We start from the raw sequence: 19447 nt of genomic DNA, 5'->3' as shown, positions 1-19447 counted from the left end.
CTCTTCTTCGTTCTTTTGTGTTTTAGGCTCTTGTTCTCTTGGATTTGAGCCGGTAATCGCCAGGTTGCCCTTAGGTAGGGCAGTCGGGTCATTGCGGCTGCCACAAGTTATCGACAAGGGAAAAAGAAAGAAGAGGGAGACAGAAAGAAGGATTCTTCCTCTTTCTTTATTTTCTCTCTTCTCTCTCCTCTTTTTACTTTCTCTCTAAAAGATCTAAAAAACCCAGAATAAAGTCCTGTCGATCTAACCAACAAACCCGAGCTGATCTCTGAAAAGAGATCCCAAAACGCCCTGGTGCCCGGGTCGCCTAATGGATCAATCATTCGGTCTTGTCAAATGTCCACGGAACCCACTGATGATAAATTATATTAATCGAACTTGGCCCTGATCGAGTCCATGCCCTATGATTTATTGATCGAACCGCTCAGGCCTGACCCACCCGAAATCGTCGAACGCTATCATTTAGCCAATCATCCCTATTTTTTATTATTTTAATTTGATTAAATATTGTCAAACAAATTAATTTTGCTTTTAATATTTTTATAAAGTTAACTGAATTGCCTAGTGAAGTTTGATGGCCTAAGACGAAATAGGTAAGTAAATCATTCGCCCATTATTTTTTAGATAATCATATTTTTCGTGAATAAAATTTGCTTGTAGAAATATTATACTTTTTTAAAATTATGAATCAGTATATGTGTTATGAAAATCATGCTTTATTATAAAAAAATAGTTCATGAATGCTTTGCTGAAAATAGCTTTGTTATGACATATGAATCTAATCATGCCATTTAGTGTTTTTCATCTATTTATATGTATATTTTATGAAAAAGATATGAGCTTTTTAAAGGCTTTCATAGCTATGTATGATTCCTACAAATGAAAAAATCGATACTCAAAACTAGCATCCATACAACATTGGCCTCGCCAACGGGTATAAAATTGGCATATGAAATATGAATCTATGCCAATTATGAATATGGGCCCCGTCATGAGTATAAAGTGACAGTAGCGCAAATATCTGTGAGCAATGTTTGAACTATAATATGGCTAAATGACAGAAGAACGATTTATATATTTATTAGCAAAATAAACTTGGAGCCATGTTTATGAAATATGAATGATTTATGCACGCATTATTTATTTTATGACTTGTTTTAATATACTATACTATGAAATACTTATTTTGGAATACATGTTATTTTTTTTAAATGATGCATCGACATGAAAAAACTTATGCTTAATCCAATAAAATAGTTAAATGTTTATTTACTGAGCTGTCGTTCATATACCTCTATTTTTTTCTCTCTCTAAACGAATAGAATTGATAGAAACGAAGAATGATCCAGGCTTGGAGTTCGCGCTAGCAAGCTTGGTGATCTATATAGCAGAGCATAATCTTAATTCTTTTGTTGATTATGAATTTGTAGCTAATGATTTGCTAAATATTGAAAATTATGAGTTTAATATTATATTTGAATTTAGATGCTCTGAGCTAGTATTGGCTCCATTTATTAGATAATAAAATTAAATTTATATTTATTCTATTTTGTTTGAGATGAATTTGAAAGCTAAATAAAAGGTTTGACTTCGTGTTATTATGGGTTGTATCCTTCGCTAACACGGCCATATCATGCTCTGGATATAGGGCGTGACATGAGGTGAATAGAAAAAGGCATACAACATCAAAGCTCTTAATTTACGAATCAAAGTTTGATCACCTGAAGTTTCATTTCCCAACTAGACCACAATTCAAGGTTTTCATCTTTATTACAAATAAATAGTTTTGAGTGTCACCACCCAAAAGAAACGGTGAATAAAAGAATTCAATCCTGGAAGGCCAAAACACCATGAATATATGCTAGCAGCCAAATGCAATCGATGTATAGGAAGGGAAGGGTGACAAACCTAATCTCCTATGAACACAAATTACAATGGTACAATGCCGCCCGAAAACTGGGAACTTGATGGCTAATGGAAGGCTGATCAACATTTCACCTGTCAAGCTCTTTGACCGAAGTCACCTCCCTGTCTGAAGATGGTGAGAGAAGATGTTTGTCTTGGTCCGCATCATCACTTTCTATAAGGTCATGTGTGGTTGTTGTAATGAATGAAAATGATTCGGAGACATCTTCTAGATAGATAGAAAACAAAGAGTCAAGGTAATGAACATATGCATCAAATCTCACTCTCTTTTCTAGCGGCATTAGGGGGAAAAAGTAGTAAGCCCATGATTTTTCTTTAAAATAAAATTTCAATATCATAATAAATTGATAATAAAAGAGATTAAAGTTGATCACCAATGTTCGAATAAATTAAGCCATTATTGAAGAGTAAATTACTTAACTAACCTGAGAAGCCATGGTACTCCGAGATCTGTTTAGCAGCTGGTAGTCTGAGGCTTTCAGGTAAAAGACAATTGCAAACAGTACCTGAAACCAGATGAGATCATTAACCTGCAATTCTCTTAAGGTATATACATGTTACTACTCAAATTTAAAGGGCAGAGTCAAATCAGACAATGAAATTCAGCAAATCCACTTTCATCATTCACTAGTCACGTGACAAATGTTTTATATATAATAGCTATAGAGGAGGGATGAGGGTGAGCCACGGGTAACATAAGGTTGCTCCATTGTGACCGGAAGATCATAGGTTTGACCCTTTTCGGAACCTGCAATGGCAGGAGCCTCATGCACTAGATTGCTCTTTTTTTATAATTATAGAGGGATATGGCCAAATTCACCATTTTGAGAGCTACACCAAATTTTGCGACACCAATATTGTAGTGCTGATAGGCCCTCCTAATTTTTCAGCAAGAGACAGAGGCTTAAAAAACCATCTATTGTCAAATTTGTACTCTGCCTTTAGCAATATTCAGGAAAAGCTGACTCAATACTTTTGTAACATTTCAGAAACTAATATTTGGCTTGAGATAAATCATCAGATAAGATTAATATAATGATGAAAAATAGACTTTGTTTGTCTGCAATAACACCTGCATTGTCACATGTTTGCAGGAAAACCTTGGTTAAACACAAGAAAATTAAATAAAACCCTTTTTCAATTAGTTTTGACACCAAGTTACACGGAATTTGACACTGAGCCATGGTTAGTCTTATTATGGTCGTAGAAGGACAGTTCTACCACAGCCACTTCCAATTAGTTCTAAAACATGGTTAACCAGAATTTGACACTGAGCCATCCTCAAACTTAATGTGGGTGTAAAAGGCAGTTTCGCCACAGCCATCAGTTAGCAAACATTTTTTTTTTAATTTGCACATATGCCTTATATTTTCACATAAATGCATATAGGGGATAAGGTTACAGAACTAAAATGAATATTAAGCCACATAAGTGAGGGCAAGGACACAAGGGTAAAATTGTCATTTTGAACTCATAATGGGTTTAACCATGACCCACAGTCAAATTTCATGTAACATGGAGATGGAGTGACATAAGATTTAGTTTGAATTGTCACAGACTTTCTTGTGTGGTCTTATAAATATGGATAACAAAGGGCACTTCCGAAACAATAAATGCAAAATGTTTTCCGCAACTGCTTGATAACAAATTGTTGGTGTAACTTGATAAACAACTACGAAATGCAAATCATATTCCATTCATCAAGGCTATAACCCCCTCAAAACTCATGTGGCTCATACACAATTCGTTGAGGAAGCAGATGCACTAGATGGTCTAGGAACTGGTGATCATCTCCAGTCTCCACTATTTGGAGCCCAAAGAAAAGATATGTTTAAAAGAGGGTACAAACAATTAAGACCCAGATTTTACTCAGGTGGCAATTCTGGATGTTCTCCATTAACTGTCTAAAGAGTGGGGGGTTTCACATGCATTGATAGTTTTCTTGATGTGAATAACTGGAAGAAAGCATAAGCCATATTTTACTTCCTTGCTCTAGACCATCTGGAGATATATGCCCTACTTGGTTAAAATTTATAAAAATAACATGAGAAAGGAAAAAGGGTGCAGTGTATTTTATTATCAGTCTATTTCACTTATAGAAAACTCTACCAGAATAGTATAATGTGGTTGTACATAGACTATAGTAGCATATTCGCCACATGCATACTGAAAACCATGCATGTTTATTTAATTTTCTTTTGTGATCATTCTAATCTACATCTGTGCATGAATTTTATTACACATAATTTGTACACAGCATTTATAGATACATCTTTTGGTATGATTTAGTAATCATAAAGGGCGATTTCTTTGTGCTTTTGTATAAGGAAGAAAAGAAATACTACTAAAGTCGCTACATGAATTCATTTATATCTTCTTGCTATCTTGTCCGTTTTGGAAGAGACCTCGTCAAGTTTATGTTGATCTTTGTATGCTAAATTGTATAAAGATTTTTTAAAGTAGACAAACAAAAGGTTCTGGTCCCTATTTATAAACTAGGATTGGTAACTGAATAGTGGCTAACTACAATCCTCTTAAGAACTATATAGATATTCCATATTCTCACATGCTGGCTCATGGCCTGTTATTAAAGAATGAAAACAACAATCAAAGTATGATAAAAAAATATCTTTTGACTAGAAATTCTTTATGTTTGTTCAAATAGAAAGCATTGCTTTATGTACTATTTGTTTTTTGTGCAATTTGTCAAAGAGCCAGTCATCTCACAATGAGTTCCTTCTCAAAGCAATGAATGTCAGCACAAGAAGGTGTAACTCTTCTAAAAATTAAATATTGTAAAACATATAAGGAATAGGTTACAGAAATGAAAAAAAGGCCATACTGATATTTAAAAAAGAAAAAATTACCTAGTCGGGCAAGCCGGTTAACCCAACCAGGGATTGGTCTTCCTGTCAACCTCAAGCTAACATCATCTGTAAAGTGATTGCAGTTTTTGGAAATGAGGTGATAGGTGTCACCATGGTAATCTGCAGCCATGTTTTCTATGAATGCCCGAAATTCAGAGGGAGGCATATTTACATGACCCAATGAAATAGAACATTTATAGCTGAATCCAGGACAGTTTTTTGGCTCCACCTCAAACACACCACTTGCTGGATAGTCATGGGCTCCAAATCCATACTCTAAACCATGAACTGTTTCACCCCCCCCAACCAAAGAAAAAAAAGGAAACAAATAGTGAACATCATATGGAGTGTGCTACAGTAAAAAAAGGAAACTTGGATGCTAGATAACCACCATCAATCATGTAAACATATATGTAAAAAAAAAAATATAATAACATATGTTACTGTGAAAAGAGATCAAACATATGGATGTTTAGAACTCAATGCAAATAATTCTACGCTCACAGTTTGGGAACTACTTACCTAGCATCCAGGTACAAGACCCTTTTAGAATAGAAGCAAAACAGCAGAAGATGCTACTCTATGAATATGGACCCCAGATACACAGATAGACTTTTCCAAGTATTACAGAGGCATTTTTCTTATAACCAATTAATAGCAAATAAAATCACTTGGCAGGTCTGCTCCCACCAAAAAAATGGTTGTCTAAAACATACATGAACAACAAACCACTTGTAGCACCTACACAATTAGCATAGACTTTTAAATTTCAGCTCACAGTTTAGGTCTTTGATCAAGTTATATTGAGATCATACACTTTTGATGCTCTTAGCATCAAAGTGCATACCAAGTACATGTGAAACATCCCACTATTTAATTTTTCTTAAGGGTACAGTGACCAAGCTGAATATTAGCGTATCATGGTAAATCACTGAAAAGGGCTTCTTCTGTGAGTGTAGTATTTCGCAAAGATCTGAAGTGTTTCAGAGTCTTGCTTAAAAGTCTCCCAAGTTCTTTTCTTTTTAGTTCCTTATATAGAGTTGGAATGAGCAAGTTTGCATATATTTACACCTATTTAAAGTTTAAACTTTAAACTGTTCTTTTGTTCAAGCAAAAGGCAAATGGGATTGCTAGGACTCATCTCCTTGATGAGTTTAGGTTGCTCCTGGAAAGACTGGTATGGAGATTGTAAATCACCTTGCCTTATACTTCAAGGATTTTGAAGTGCTCTAAGGCCATGTAGTTAATTTCAAAACCTAGAAAGCTTTTTTTATGCTACAAAACCATGGTTAAATATGGTTCAATCTTATCATAAAAAAGAAACTTGAGAAATTTCTTACCCCCATCTAAAGCAAAAGACCATATAGGCAAACAATACCCCGCCTTCCCCTGCTAAAAAAAAAGAAAAAGAAATGACAGAAAACCACTCCATTTATTTTTATTTTTTATTTTTTCTTTTTTGGTTGCATTCTTATAACATAGAGAAACACATTTTAAGAACATCTGAACGAAAAATAACTTGATTGACACATTCAGAGAAGAGTAATCCCATTAAAAAACGACATGATTTATACATAACCCACATTATACTATACAGTCAACTTTTTCTTTTTCTGTTTTAAGTTTTTCTACCAGTCAACATCAAGTGATCTTCAACAAAAAAAAAAAGGAATAACAACAACACTTTCTTCACATAATAATGTAATTACCAATTCCACATAATGCCCTTAGAACTCAATAAATTTATAAAAGAGAAACTACAAAACAAATCCTATACCTAAAAACACAACAGCTAAATAGATAATCCTTTTTCATATAATCCAACTCAGACATAAAAATTTGACAGAGTTCATACAAAACTTCAATACCTATTACTTAAATCAGCTAAAATCCTATATTCCAAAAAATAATCAGTCTAACTTGTACTCTTCCATATTGAATGCTCACCAGATTTATCAAGAAACGAAAGATACCCAGTGACCAGGAGAAAAATGTCAACCAAGATAAAATTTTATCTCACCAAAAAAAAAAGAGAACCAATTTATTTTTTGGGAAAAGGCAAAATCCTTCTTTTCTCATATAAAAAGAGCAAAATTCGAAGGTTAATATCAAACCAGTCCATCTAATTGGTGCTAGTCGAAGGTTAAAGGTTCGCCAAATTGACTAGGAAAGCATGGGACCAATTTCTTTCATCTTTGTGTTGGCAAATTTGGCATGAAAGAAACTCCAGAATCTTCCTCAAAAAGACCAGGCCAAGAAACCATTTAGCCGAACCACCAAAAATACCAAGAAAACCAAGAATTAGGAAAATCAAAGAAAAAGGAGAGAGAATCGACGATGGGACCAATCGACTCACCTTCGATCCCCGAGTGGAAGATGCCCAGGCCAAACCAGTACATGTAGTTGTTCAACGGCGTTAGATCGTAGATGTTCAGCACCACCGGAACCCCGCTCTCGTCCGAAGAAGTCGACCTCGAAGAGAAGACGCACCCCATGGCTGCCCACCCCTAGAAGAGCCGAGAGAACCGGAACCAAAAAAAAAAAAAAAATCCAGAATCTGGAAGGGGACGGAGGAGATATTCCCCCCTCCGCCTCCGTCAGAGCTGGCTGGCTGCCCTAGGACCCCCTACCCAATAATCGAAAGGGAAAGGGGCCTCGCTGGTGCACGCTTAAGGGGAGCCCCTCCCGCCGCCAACACGACACGACAAAAGGGACAGCCAAGCAATGGAAACACGTGGTGGAATCTAAGTTCGGAAACGCAGGGGGCTTTTGCCGCGGTTCCTAACGGTTGAGAAGATGGAGGCCGTCCGTTCGCTTGCTGCGATTTCTCATTCCAGGAGCCGTGAGAGTTACGCTGTTTGGGTAAGTCGACATGTCCATATATTTTGGATATATTTGAAAAATGAAAAGAACAATTAGGATCTTTCTTTTGATAATAAAAGAACTCGGACTGTTTCTTTTTCCGTTCCCTACAAGAAAGAATGAGAGCCTCCCCTTTTCCTCCTCCTCTTTGGCGCGCATCAGCGGCCGTCCGGCTGGACATGGAGAGTTCCAGGTATGCTGTTTGGGCTTTCTAAGATTGGCATAATAAGCTAGGCCCATGCCTATTCAACATACAACTCGCTGGGTTTACCAATTCAAGCATTACCACCGGATTCAAATTATGACATCAGAACTGGGAGAACTGATAGACAGATTAACCAACCATCCTTCATTCATGAAAATTTTTTTAGGTGTTCATTTAACAACGAGGTGAAGATATTGTAAATATCTGCTTCAGTACAAACAAAAACTATCTGATCCGCACGCCTTTGTAAATGCCCATTCGCAAGCCTTATATCAATATGGTCACTGCTTATGAAACGTTAACAAATGTTGGTTAACATCAACAGCAATCTGGAGCAGCAAGAAGATAATTCCTTACAGGGCCCAAGCTAATGAAAAGGATGACAGGCAACTAATAGAACAGTGCCCAGTTCATGATGCCATTTGTCCGTCCCCCGCCCCCTTCTCTTTTCGCCAAGTGTGTACAATCAACCATTTGTACCTTGGTTGGAAAACAGGGTATGCTGCAAAACATGTAGGGACTATGTCCGGCACTTTTGACAGTCTAGGATCTTCAGGGCACCTGGATATCCATCAGCACCAATTCACAGTTACTAATTGGGCACAGGAATGCATTATATTATACTGAAAACAAATAAGAGATGAAATTTTTGGGATAGGGCTACTGATAAGGATTCGCCGAAGAAGCCGAGATTTGGTGACTGCGGTTGATATCCTCATTGCAGAATGAAAACTAACATAAGGTCATATCAGAAATAGGAGCAGCTTGACATGCAATATACCAAAGTACCTTCAGTATCCTAAATTTAACTATATACACAAGGTATTACTTATACCTTTTGCTGGACTTCTACTTCATTTTTTTTATAATTGCCCACAATTAATTCTATATGTGCTGGAATCTAATTTATGTGATCAAATTGTTATTTGCATGTTTCCCATCTTGTTAATAGCAAATTCTAGCACCTGATATTCAAGTTTATTTACAGCTGAGCAACCTGTTTTGTTTGCGCTGAAACTAAATTCTGCACACTTTGACCTTGACACCAGTTTGTTTCAATTACCTTATTCTCTGTGTACTTATATCATGCAAAACAAAAATGAACTAAAATAGTCTAAATCTAAACCTATATCTTGAGGTCTTCAACCTATTACCCTTTGGTCTTTCAACCCAAGGATGTGTTTGGTGTTGCTTCTACTTTCCCAAAGTCATCCTACAAAACTTGATTAATTTAAATTCTTAGTATTTGATCAATTTAAGTTTTCACCCTAAAAAGTACTAATTTTTCTGTATATTCAGAATTATAAAGTAATCACAGATTGTAAAATTTTTCTTTTAATGGATGGTCATACCATATTTGGGAAAACAAGAAGCAATTCTCAAATGATATCACCAAAACACATAGATGTCATTTGGCATCACTTTTATTTTTCTTATTTTCAGTAACAGAAAGATAAAAAATATGTTCTATTTATTTTTAATTTTGTTGAAACATAGACATGTTTGGCATTGTCGATTATTTTTAAAAGCATAAGCATGATAATAATGGCCAAGGCAGTGATGGTGGTAGTGGAAGCAGTGGAGGCCATAATGGTGATACAAAAACTTACAAAAACTCATGAGTTTCACATTTAATTTTTAGAAGTTATCAAATTTATTTTTAGGTCTAATCTGATGATTTTGAAAATATATGTGGACTCAAGAAGATGACTAGACCTAAGTTGAGAAGTCAAATGGACAAGCTTTTGTAAGCAACTCCTGTTTGGCTTGAAATTCAATTTGAAATGGCTCATTCGACTGGTAATTATGTTGAACATATGCAAAGTTTTGAGATAAGAAGTTAAATGAACTGAACATAAGCAAGGCCTAGCTACCTTGTGCTTGTCTTGATATAGCTCAAAATACTGAAATATAATATAGATATATTTAGAAAAATAATTTGTTCTATTTTTACCCTTTGTATTCTACAATAGCATATAACAAAAATGTCACACAAGTTATATGGCCAACATATAATTACCCAATTGCTTTCTCTTTCAATAATTTTTTGTGTGAGATTTATGCAGTGCCCTAGAGAATTTCTATGTGAAAATAAATTTTACGTATAATAGGTAAAATAAACCTCAATCCTTAGATTGCATCTAATGGATGCAATTGTTTTCAGACAACTTAAAGGGTTAAAGGTACCAACTTGCTAGCCCTAACTCTTGCAACTCTTTGCTCTTTCGTAGCTTCCCTCACCTACATCCTCCTCCTCATGCTCTCACATTAAACTGGTGGGCCTAGATCCAAGATCCAACTTCACCGCCTTCCCAATGGCCAACTAAGATGGCTACTTTGTTGCCTCTATTACCTCCAACTTTCTTCTCAACTACCTAACGGCTCAACCTCCAACACTAAGACTGATGTGGCGGATCTTTCAATTCCTCTGGCCATTCTGTTGCCTCTTTCTTTCCCAATATCGAGTTTAATCAAGCCAAGCTCAAGCCAGCTCAAGATAATAAAGCTGAGCTTGAGCTGGAGCCAGCCAAGAGGGTTTTTTGAGCAGAGCTGGCCTTGTCATGCACATGTTTGGCTTGTCCACACCCTTAGTAGCAAGAATCTTCTGTTTTCAGTGGTGCACCGCTCCCAAATCTCCTCAAAAAACTCATCCTTGCACCTAGTTTCTAAGTGCTCTCTTATACTGCTTTCAGTGTACCTGCAATGGATCCGCTTCTAGTAACTAAGTCTACAACTCTAGACCTAAGTTTTGTTTAGAAGTTCAGATATTAATTAAATCTAATTCCTGTTTTGCATGACTAACTTTAGATGAGAGTCATGAGACTATAAATTTGAAGGGCTTTCTGGTGACTTTCTACTAGCAAAACTAATAATTGGCAAAATCAACCCGGGAACCGGCATGTAATATAATTAATTGCAGCAATAACAAACTGAACATTTAAAGTTTTTAACTAATCAAGCTAGAACATATAGAGATCAATTTCAGCATAGATACAACAAAAGTTCCAGCAAGCATTGAACTAGGTCCAATAAATATGAAATTCCTATGATGGTCTAATTTAGTTTCAGCAATACTTTGATATTAATTTCAGCAAGGTTAAATCCAGATTTCAAGGTCTAAATTCCGGCCAGAAAATTCTAACAAAGGCTACTATTGATCCAACAAAACTCAGATATCATTTCAACAAATAAGAGCAGATTTCAGGTTGCAAAAACGCTGCAAATAATTCCCAGCAATAAGAGAGTATAATTCCACTAGAGAGAGAGACAGAGAGAGAGAGACATGGTCATTGCTTACGAAAATATCTCTTCATTTTTTTCTTTAAAACCCATGAAAAACCTCCTTTTAATTTGAAAGTATAATATAGAATAGCTCAATATACGATTATGCTGAATCTAAATTTCTAATTTCTATCTAATAATTTATTTTTTTTAAAATCAATCAACTAATGTTGTGGTTATGTTTAAATATATTTACTTAATAAAAAACTGAAAATACTAAAATTATTTACAATAAAGTATATATTTTTATATATATATTTAATTTAAAATATTTATTAACTAATATAAATATATTTAAATATTTAAATATTAAAATATAAATATATTTATAATTAATTATTCATGTAAGGACCATAAATGGGACTAAACAAAAAAAAATTATTATTTAAATTGTTTATTCAAGAGTATTGTTGGAAATTTAGTAACATTCCTATATAAGATTACCTCCAACCAAATATATTAGTCTTTTTCCAGTGCTATTTTTCGGAGTAATTTTTACACCAACCAAATGCAGCAAATTTTATTTTTCCTGCAATCATTTTTTCAAATAAATAATTTTTAGAAATCATCAAATTACCTTAATATACCCTAACTAAATGAACTCTCACTTAATTTGGAATTCGACGAATCTATTCTAGCCCTCGTATTTTCTAGCAAGTTACTTAGCTTGGGTCAATACCAGTCGGGTTAGGTTGAGCATAATTTGATTTGAGTTAGATTATGTTGGTAATATAGAAAGTATTGACAAAAAATTATCCACCAGCTGTGCATCATCCTCAAACTTGCCATCCCATCAAGAGTAGGCCTAAAGAAAGGGCCAATATATAAATATCCTCTAATATAAAGGATATGAGGAAGAAAGGATACAACTTGGATAAATATGAGTATCTTGCAACAAAATGCTCAACTTTGAAGAGGTGAGGGAGTACAAGAAGGTTGGGGTTAGAGGTGAGGGAGTACAAGAAGAAGCTGGCCCGTCAACTTTGAAGAGTTGCTGGGGTTAGAGGTGAGGGAGTACAAGAAGAAGCTGGCCCGTCCATAATCCATCTTGGGTGTATGGGGAGGATGAGCTAGAAGGAGGCGGCAGTTCCAGGGAGGAGGAGATGGTGGGGCAACGGAGTAGAGAAAGTGTCTCCGAGAGGAGTAGAAAGAGAGGGAGCGAAAGACCATACACATAATGCTACTCTGGCTTTGAAACCATTGTGTCTGCCCCTTGGGCTTGAGAAAACTAGTGTGGTGCATGTGTTTTAAGTGTTTTTTTGAACATGTTTGGATGATAAGATCGTACCTCTCGCCGTTATGAATGTGGTGTAAACATTAATTTAATAATTTACATAAGAGATGACGGTTAATTGAAGTTTTTGTAAATTAGTAAAGCTTAATTCACTAATGTAATTAATTTGTTTTTCTGAAGATAGAGGGCTAGTTCCATAAAAGCCTACAACGAGTCTGATTTTGTTGATCCCAATCTTGCTCCATCTTGAACAGGAAATGAAGGAAGCAAAAAAAAAAAAACTCAATGTTCAACGGCGGGAAGGGGCTCCTTAGCATGCAAAAAGAAAATAAGAAGGCCATCCAAAACATCAAGGTGATAAAATTGAGAGGCCCAAAGTTCTGGCTAAATAAATAATAAAAATTGTGCATGGATATTGTGACGAGAATGAGGTGGCTCTAACAGTCCAAACAATCAGGAGCTACCTGGACAATTCCCCATATTAACCGGTCATGGATTTTTGAGGTTCAATCTTCTTTAGCCTTCCGGTAGCTACAGTTCGGACTCAGGATAAAAGGCCATACCATCTCTCTAGAACTTGTATTTCTTCCGGTCTATAGTGTACTAGGATTAAACAGAACACCGTTAAATCAGTAACCATCTTAACTTGGAGCTGTTGATTAATCGGCCTTATTAAGTTTGGGATTTGACAGACTAAATCTTTGTTCTTGTCGAATAAGGATTTCTAATCCGAGTAGGACGCGGTGGATATGAGTTGAATCGCTTCCCACATCTCATCGTCTTTTCTATTCTATATATGCATGCACCCCCAACAGACTTTGCTCTCAGAGAGCACAACCAATGGAGATGTGGAGCTGGCTTTGTTTCTCGTTCCATACGATCAGCAACTGGTTTCAAGACATCTCCGAGCCGATTCGGGGGAAGATCGTTAAAGCGGCCATCGATGCAGTGCGCGAGTCCCTCGAGAAAGTGACCAAGGAGATGCAAATTCTGTCGCTGGATAAGAAGCCGAACACACCAGAAAAACTCAAGCGCCTGAAGGCGGAGGTGCACGTGGCGGAGCGGCTAGGTTTTGACATGAAGGAATACAAGGAGAGGCTTGCTCAACTCGAATCCATCTTGGATAAATGGAAGGAGAAGATGGATTGTCTGGCGAAGGTGCGCTACGGGATGATTCATGCTTGCATGGAGATGGTAAGGCTCCAGGCCGAGGAGGAAAAGGAAAGGAACGCCCTGCGGGAGTGCGCCTCTGTCTTCCAGCACATCGCGTCTGCCCCTTGGCATCGGTAGGATGATCCAGTGAAGGAGGAAGAAGGCGGCAACAAGGTTGCACGAGGAGATATTTAGAAATATCTTCTAGGTGATGCATCACCTGCTAAAGCTACCTAGTTATAGACTCATATATATAATAATTAGTATTAGTGTGAGAACTATTAGTGTTATGATAGTGTCAAGAAACAGATTTAGTGTTTTTTTTGGAAGTTGTATTAGGGTTTCATTTTCTATTCTTGCTTTCCTTATGAAAAAAACGAAATTAAATCTTCTTCCTTCCTGCTAGATTCATGAACCAAACTATGTTGGCCATGTTTCATCCAACGATATGAAAATCTCTCAATTTTTCCTTCAAAAAAAGAATAAAAAAATGAAATAGGATTTTTCTTGTTTTGCTGAAAGCTTATTTTTTGCTTTTTTTGTTTTGTGGAATGTCTATTCTTGTGGAGTGTTTGTTGCATTTTTGTTTTCCTAAAGCGTATTTTCCTATCTAGGATCGAAGAACTCTAGGGTTGAACATATTTTTGTCTATATAAAAGAAAAGGAAGGAAGAAAGAAGTGTCATCTTCCCTTCCTCTCTAAAAAATAAAAGAGGTATCTTATTCTGAGAATGAAGTAATTCGAGGAATAAGCAAGTATTAGGCCATAGTCCTGCTTTCGATTATTCATGAATGGTGTATCAAGAATCAATTAAGATGTAAACTTAGTCCCAAAGGAGATCTTTGGTACTTGTACAAGACCAAGGAACTCAAATAATATCTTTCTGCAGATCATTTTAATCTCACTCAATGGTTTAGACTATTGGATTTATGTATGCAAATATAGCAAAAGCATTACGGATATAGTCTACAAAGATAATGCAGATAACAAAACAAGCAAAAAAAAATTCAGTGGGCCTGTAAGTCAAGGCACGTAACCACTGTGCTAAAACCATTGATGCCTCCCTTCGTGCAGGTGCCACTAGCTGTCCACAATTCCGGTGCACAATAACCCTTTGCTTCTCAGCCCTCTGCACATTATGCATGCCAGCAGGGAGAAGAAGAGCCAAACTTTATCCTACTGCGGGAGCTTGATAAAGGAAGAAGTTAGGGAACAAAGAGAGTGAAGGATTTTGACACTTTTCTGTGTTGATGTCCAATCATGGGACTCCTACAACCCATGTTCAGAGAAACATTAGGCATCAATAGCTAGGGATTCTATCTATCCAATCCCCTCTCCCCCACAATGTACCTTATAAATATCTCAATGGGGCTCTCCAAATGTTCCAAAAGCACATTCATCTGTTACATATGTGACCAAAAAAATAGAATAACAGAAACGTTTTGAAACTTCAGGAATTCTCGAAAACCAAAATACCCAGGAAATGTGAGATAGAAATACAGATATATAAGAAACTTAGATAGCCAAATTGCAACAATGCTATCATTACTAAACTGAGATAGAATGTTTTGAAACTTCAGGGAATTCTCGAAAACCAAGATACCCAGAAAATCTGAGTAGAAATACAAATATACAGGAAACTCAGATAGCCAAATTGCAAGAATGCTATCATTACTAAACTGAAGACCAATAAGCAAGATTACTTTCCTCACTAGGATATGTAAAATGCTATTATCTAAAGGGAATCTATCTATCTATCTATCTATCAATCTACCTATCTGCCTATTCATGGTAAGGTGTGACAAGATAATAGCTGTCGGACACAGTTTTTGACCACCTATCAACAAGTGATGCCACCAGAAAGCCCATATCGATCATAAGAAAAGCTCTTCGTAACTAATAATTATCCAAAAACTACCTACCCTCGGACAACAAGGGGTGGCGGATCAATCATATATACCAACAACCATCTTATGCAGAAGGGAGAAACAAAATGGACTTGAATGCAGGGCCGGCCCGAGCCCTAGGCGACTGAGGTGGTCGCCTAAGGCCCGGGCCAATGGAAGGCCCCCGGGAGGCTGACCAAACGAAAGCAAAGGCCCATATAAAACGGGATCAGGAGCTGGCTACGAGTCTCCCCCTTGATGGAAGGGAGGTGGAGAGTTTCCTGGCCTGCAGAGGGGCAATTTGGAAAGTTGGGGACTGTAGTTTTGTTTTGGGTGGGGGGAGAGAGAGAGAGAGAGGAGGGATTTGGTTGGCTTGATAGACGCCTGAAATGTTATAAATATCTCAATGTACCTTATAAATATCTCAATGGGGCTCTCCAAATGTTCCAAAAGCACATTCATCTGTTACATATGTGACCAAAAAAATAGAATAACAGAAACGTTTTGAAACTTCAGGGAATTCTCGAAAACCAAAATACCCAGGAAATGTGAGATAGAAATACAGATATATAAGAAACTTAGATAGCCAAATTGCAACAATGCTATCATTACTAAACTGAGATAGAATGTTTTGAAACTCAGGGAATTCTCGAAAACCAAGATACCCAGAAAATCTGAGTAGAAATACAAATATACAGGAAACTCAGATAGCCAAATTGCAAGAATGCTATCATTACTAAACTGAAGACCAATAAGCAAGATTACTTTCCTCACTAGGATATGTAAAATGCTATTATCTAAAGGGAATCTATCTATCTATCTATCTATCAATCTACCCTATCTGCCTATTCATGGTAAGGTGTGACAAGATAATAGCTTTCGGACACAGTTTTGACCACCTATCAACAAGTGATGCACCAGAAAGCCCATATCGATCATAAGAAAAGCTCTTCGTAACTAATAATTATCCAAAAACTACCTACCCTCGGACAACAAGGGGTGGCGGATCAATCATATATACCAACAACCATCTTATGCAGAAGGGAGAAACAAAATGGACTTGAATGCAGGGCCGGCCCGAGCCCTAGGCGACTGAGGTGGTCGCCTAAGGCCCCGGGCCAATGGAAGGCCCCCGGGAGGCTGACCAAACGAAAGCAAAGGCCCCCTATAAAACGGGATCAGGAGCTGGCTACGAGTCTTCCCCTTGATGGAAAGGGAGGTGGAGAGTTTCCTGGCCTGCAGAGGGGCAATTTGGAAAGTTGGGGACTGTAGTTTTGTTTTGGGGTGGGGGGAGAGAGAGAGAGAGAGGAGGGATTGGTTGGCTTGATAGACGCCTGAAGCCACTCTTATCTTTCATCCCTTCTCTTTTTTGGTTTTCCTTCCCTCACATTACTCTGATCCAGCTGGGCCATCCGGAAGAAAGATAGGGGGGATTGGAGATGGACTTCTTGGAGGGTAGAGATTCTTTTAGTTTTCTCCTCTCGGTTTCTTCTCCCCTCTTGGGTGGTAGAGAGAGAAAAGGAGGGAGGGGGTTGAATGGCTGCTGTGCTGTGATGTTGCAGTTGCTGCTTGGGTACTCACTTGAAGGGGAGATGGTGGGATGGGACTTTTATTAATTAGATGGAGTGAATTTCCCATAATGACCCTACTTTCTCTTATAGAGAGGTTCCTTTATGGACAAATTCTTTTACCATGAAGTGCCATGGGATGACCTTTTCCTATCGGCTCTTGCTTGACATGGTAACAGTATTGCCAAGCATATCTCAGTTATTTAATCAGTTCATGGCCCTTCATTATAGAGTAATTACTTTTATGTGCTTCCATTCAAGAATTATATTAAATTGAAAAGGCTTCTTGTCCTATCTTTTTAGATTCATGTATCTTTGTTGAAATAGTGTACTTGATAGCTATCTATTTTCATATATTTTTTTAAAATATTTTATATTTATTAAAAAAATATTATTAAAAAAAAGAGGCCCTCGTTCATTGGATTCCGCCTTAGGCCCCAAAATGTATTGAGTCGCCCCTGCTTGAATGATTGTGGATTGGGGTATTTCTTCATCCTCGAGGGAAAAGAACCTTGCAACCAAAGTCTGATTGTTTCTATTGTCATGCTTGCATATCTTGGAAGAATATAGTAGAATTAAATCATCAAAAAAATTAAAAGTTTATAGCTAAAAAGAGCCTTATTTTTCAAAATGCTCTGTTTGAACCTAATGTTGATGCAAAAATGCAATTTCTGTTGAAATTGGAAGTGTAAAGACTACCTATCATTAAACAAAAAATCTCAGCAAGAACATGTCTCAAAAATTAGACACAAGCATGATTCCAGCCTTCACAAGTCAGATACTTCGTAAAATGTAAACCAAAACATTTCTTTATGCGAACACAAGGGACATTACAGTCAAGATTGCAAATCTTCCAGAAAAAAGAATCCTGAAATGGATCTCTTACCGTCACAAAGTTGGACCAAGATTTTGGAGACACAAACTCTAGCAAGCGACCAAGAATCTGAACCCATAGTGTTGCCTGCTCATTTATAAAAAAGAATTTCAAGATAGTCTAAAAAACTAATGAACATAATTCATGACGCAGTAATACTGCATGTCAAGATAATAACAAGATAAGCTTTATACAAGCGACTCAGGGTAAGACATAATAGCACTTCCACTACATCCATAACCCTGATATTTCATCATGACTCAGAAACTGTAAGCCCAAGTAAAGAATACTTACATCAATGGCTCGGGAAATCACATGAATCATGTTACGCACATCAATTTCATAAATTAAAAAGAAAAATACATAATTATAACCATGATAACGATAGAAAAAAGCAGCAACATCAGGCTAACCATATAAAAATCAAGCAAATCTGGAGCGTAAATATTACTTAATTCGGATGCCCGTAGGCTTTCTTGACGATATTTCAAGAAGGAGGGGATACAAAGGAAAAGGACGGAAAGAAACAGAGAGAGAAATGAGGAACCCTGATTATGCAGCAGATCGGTAAAGAGAAAGAGTTAACAGAACCCTAAACTATGCAGCGAATGGAAAAAAGATTCAAGAGAAGGCAAGAGAAGGCGATACCAAATCAGAGGGGAAAGAAATCGGGAAAGAAGATGTCAAAGCGTCGTGGAGACGAGGCGGTCAAATAGAAGCGCTTGATTCACCGCCATGAACGGGTACCACAAACAGAGAGATCAGTGTGAGCAGAACAGCCACGCTCTTTTTAGGACCTTATTATCTCCTTCCGCCGCCATCGCCGCCACCGCAACGACTGGGCACGCGAACGAGGGGGCGGCTCGTGGAGGGATGGGGCCGGGGTGGAGTGGAACAGAAGGAGGAGGAACGGAGGCGCTCGAGGAGCCCGGTGGTCGCCATGGACTCGAATCAAGAAGGAATGGAATGAGAGGCACTCTCATAATCCAATCGCCGGTTTATTCCCTGCCCAGGTGTATCGCACCCCTCCGGTCAATCGCACGCGAGTAACGTACCACGCACGAGGACGTTGGTTTATGAACTTACCTTGATCCACCGTTCGCGTGGTCTGTGTTTGAAAAATAATTGCTCCGGTTTCCTGCTTTACGAACTTCTGAAGTCGTCAATCTCTCCCGACTTTCTGTGAGTAAATATTATGAACTAGATCCTGCATATTTGTATCCATCCTTCCAATAAATAAAAATATAGTTAGAAATATTAAACGGGATATCAAAATTAATTTTTATATTTATTCTAAATGAATATCAAAATTGGATATCCATATCTATTGTAAAGAGATACGGATGTGAATCGAATATTAAACATATTTATATTTGATGAATCAGATATCAAACATATTCATATTTGTTATGAATGGATATGAATGATGAAGAAGGTGGTGAAAGCTGGATAGCAAGAGACTGTCAGATTCTTACACTGTAAGCATCCTATAACCAACCCCCCGAGGGCACCACTTGACGACCATAAGAAAGGGAGGGATACAAATCGGATATTAAATATATCCATATTTTTTAATTAGATATAAATCGAA

At 37.2% G+C, this 19447-nt stretch overlaps 1 protein-coding gene across 4 annotated transcripts; it reads right to left on the bottom strand.

Moving 5' to 3' along the window:
- Window positions 1–1698: 1698 nt before the first annotated feature.
- Window positions 1699–17950, bottom strand: LOC103713439 (deSI-like protein At4g17486). 4 transcript variants are annotated; one of them, XM_008800371.4, is made up of 5 exons: window positions 17869–17950; window positions 7150–8421; window positions 4794–5081; window positions 2352–2432; window positions 1699–2134 (listed from the first exon to the last, which is right to left on the bottom strand). In XM_008800371.4, exons 2-5 carry the CDS (start codon window positions 7286–7288, stop codon window positions 1995–1997), a joined length of 648 nt encoding a protein of 215 aa, XP_008798593.1. In that variant the 5' UTR covers window positions 7289–8421; window positions 17869–17950; the 3' UTR covers window positions 1699–1994. The 4 variants fall into 4 exon arrangements, with proteins under 4 accessions (XP_008798593.1, XP_008798594.1, XP_017699845.1 ...); XM_008800372.4 differs by having other exon boundaries at window positions 1699–2131; XM_017844356.3 differs by having other exon boundaries at window positions 4794–4913.
- Between the last annotated feature and the right edge of the window lie 1497 nt (window positions 17951–19447).

This window comes from Phoenix dactylifera, chromosome 8 (assembly GCF_009389715.1).
Source record: "Phoenix dactylifera cultivar Barhee BC4 chromosome 8, palm_55x_up_171113_PBpolish2nd_filt_p, whole genome shotgun sequence".
NCBI lineage: Eukaryota > Viridiplantae > Streptophyta > Magnoliopsida > Arecales > Arecaceae > Phoenix > Phoenix dactylifera.
The sequence above is the reverse complement of the archived record's forward strand: the minus strand, read 5'-3'. Positions and strand labels throughout refer to the sequence as shown.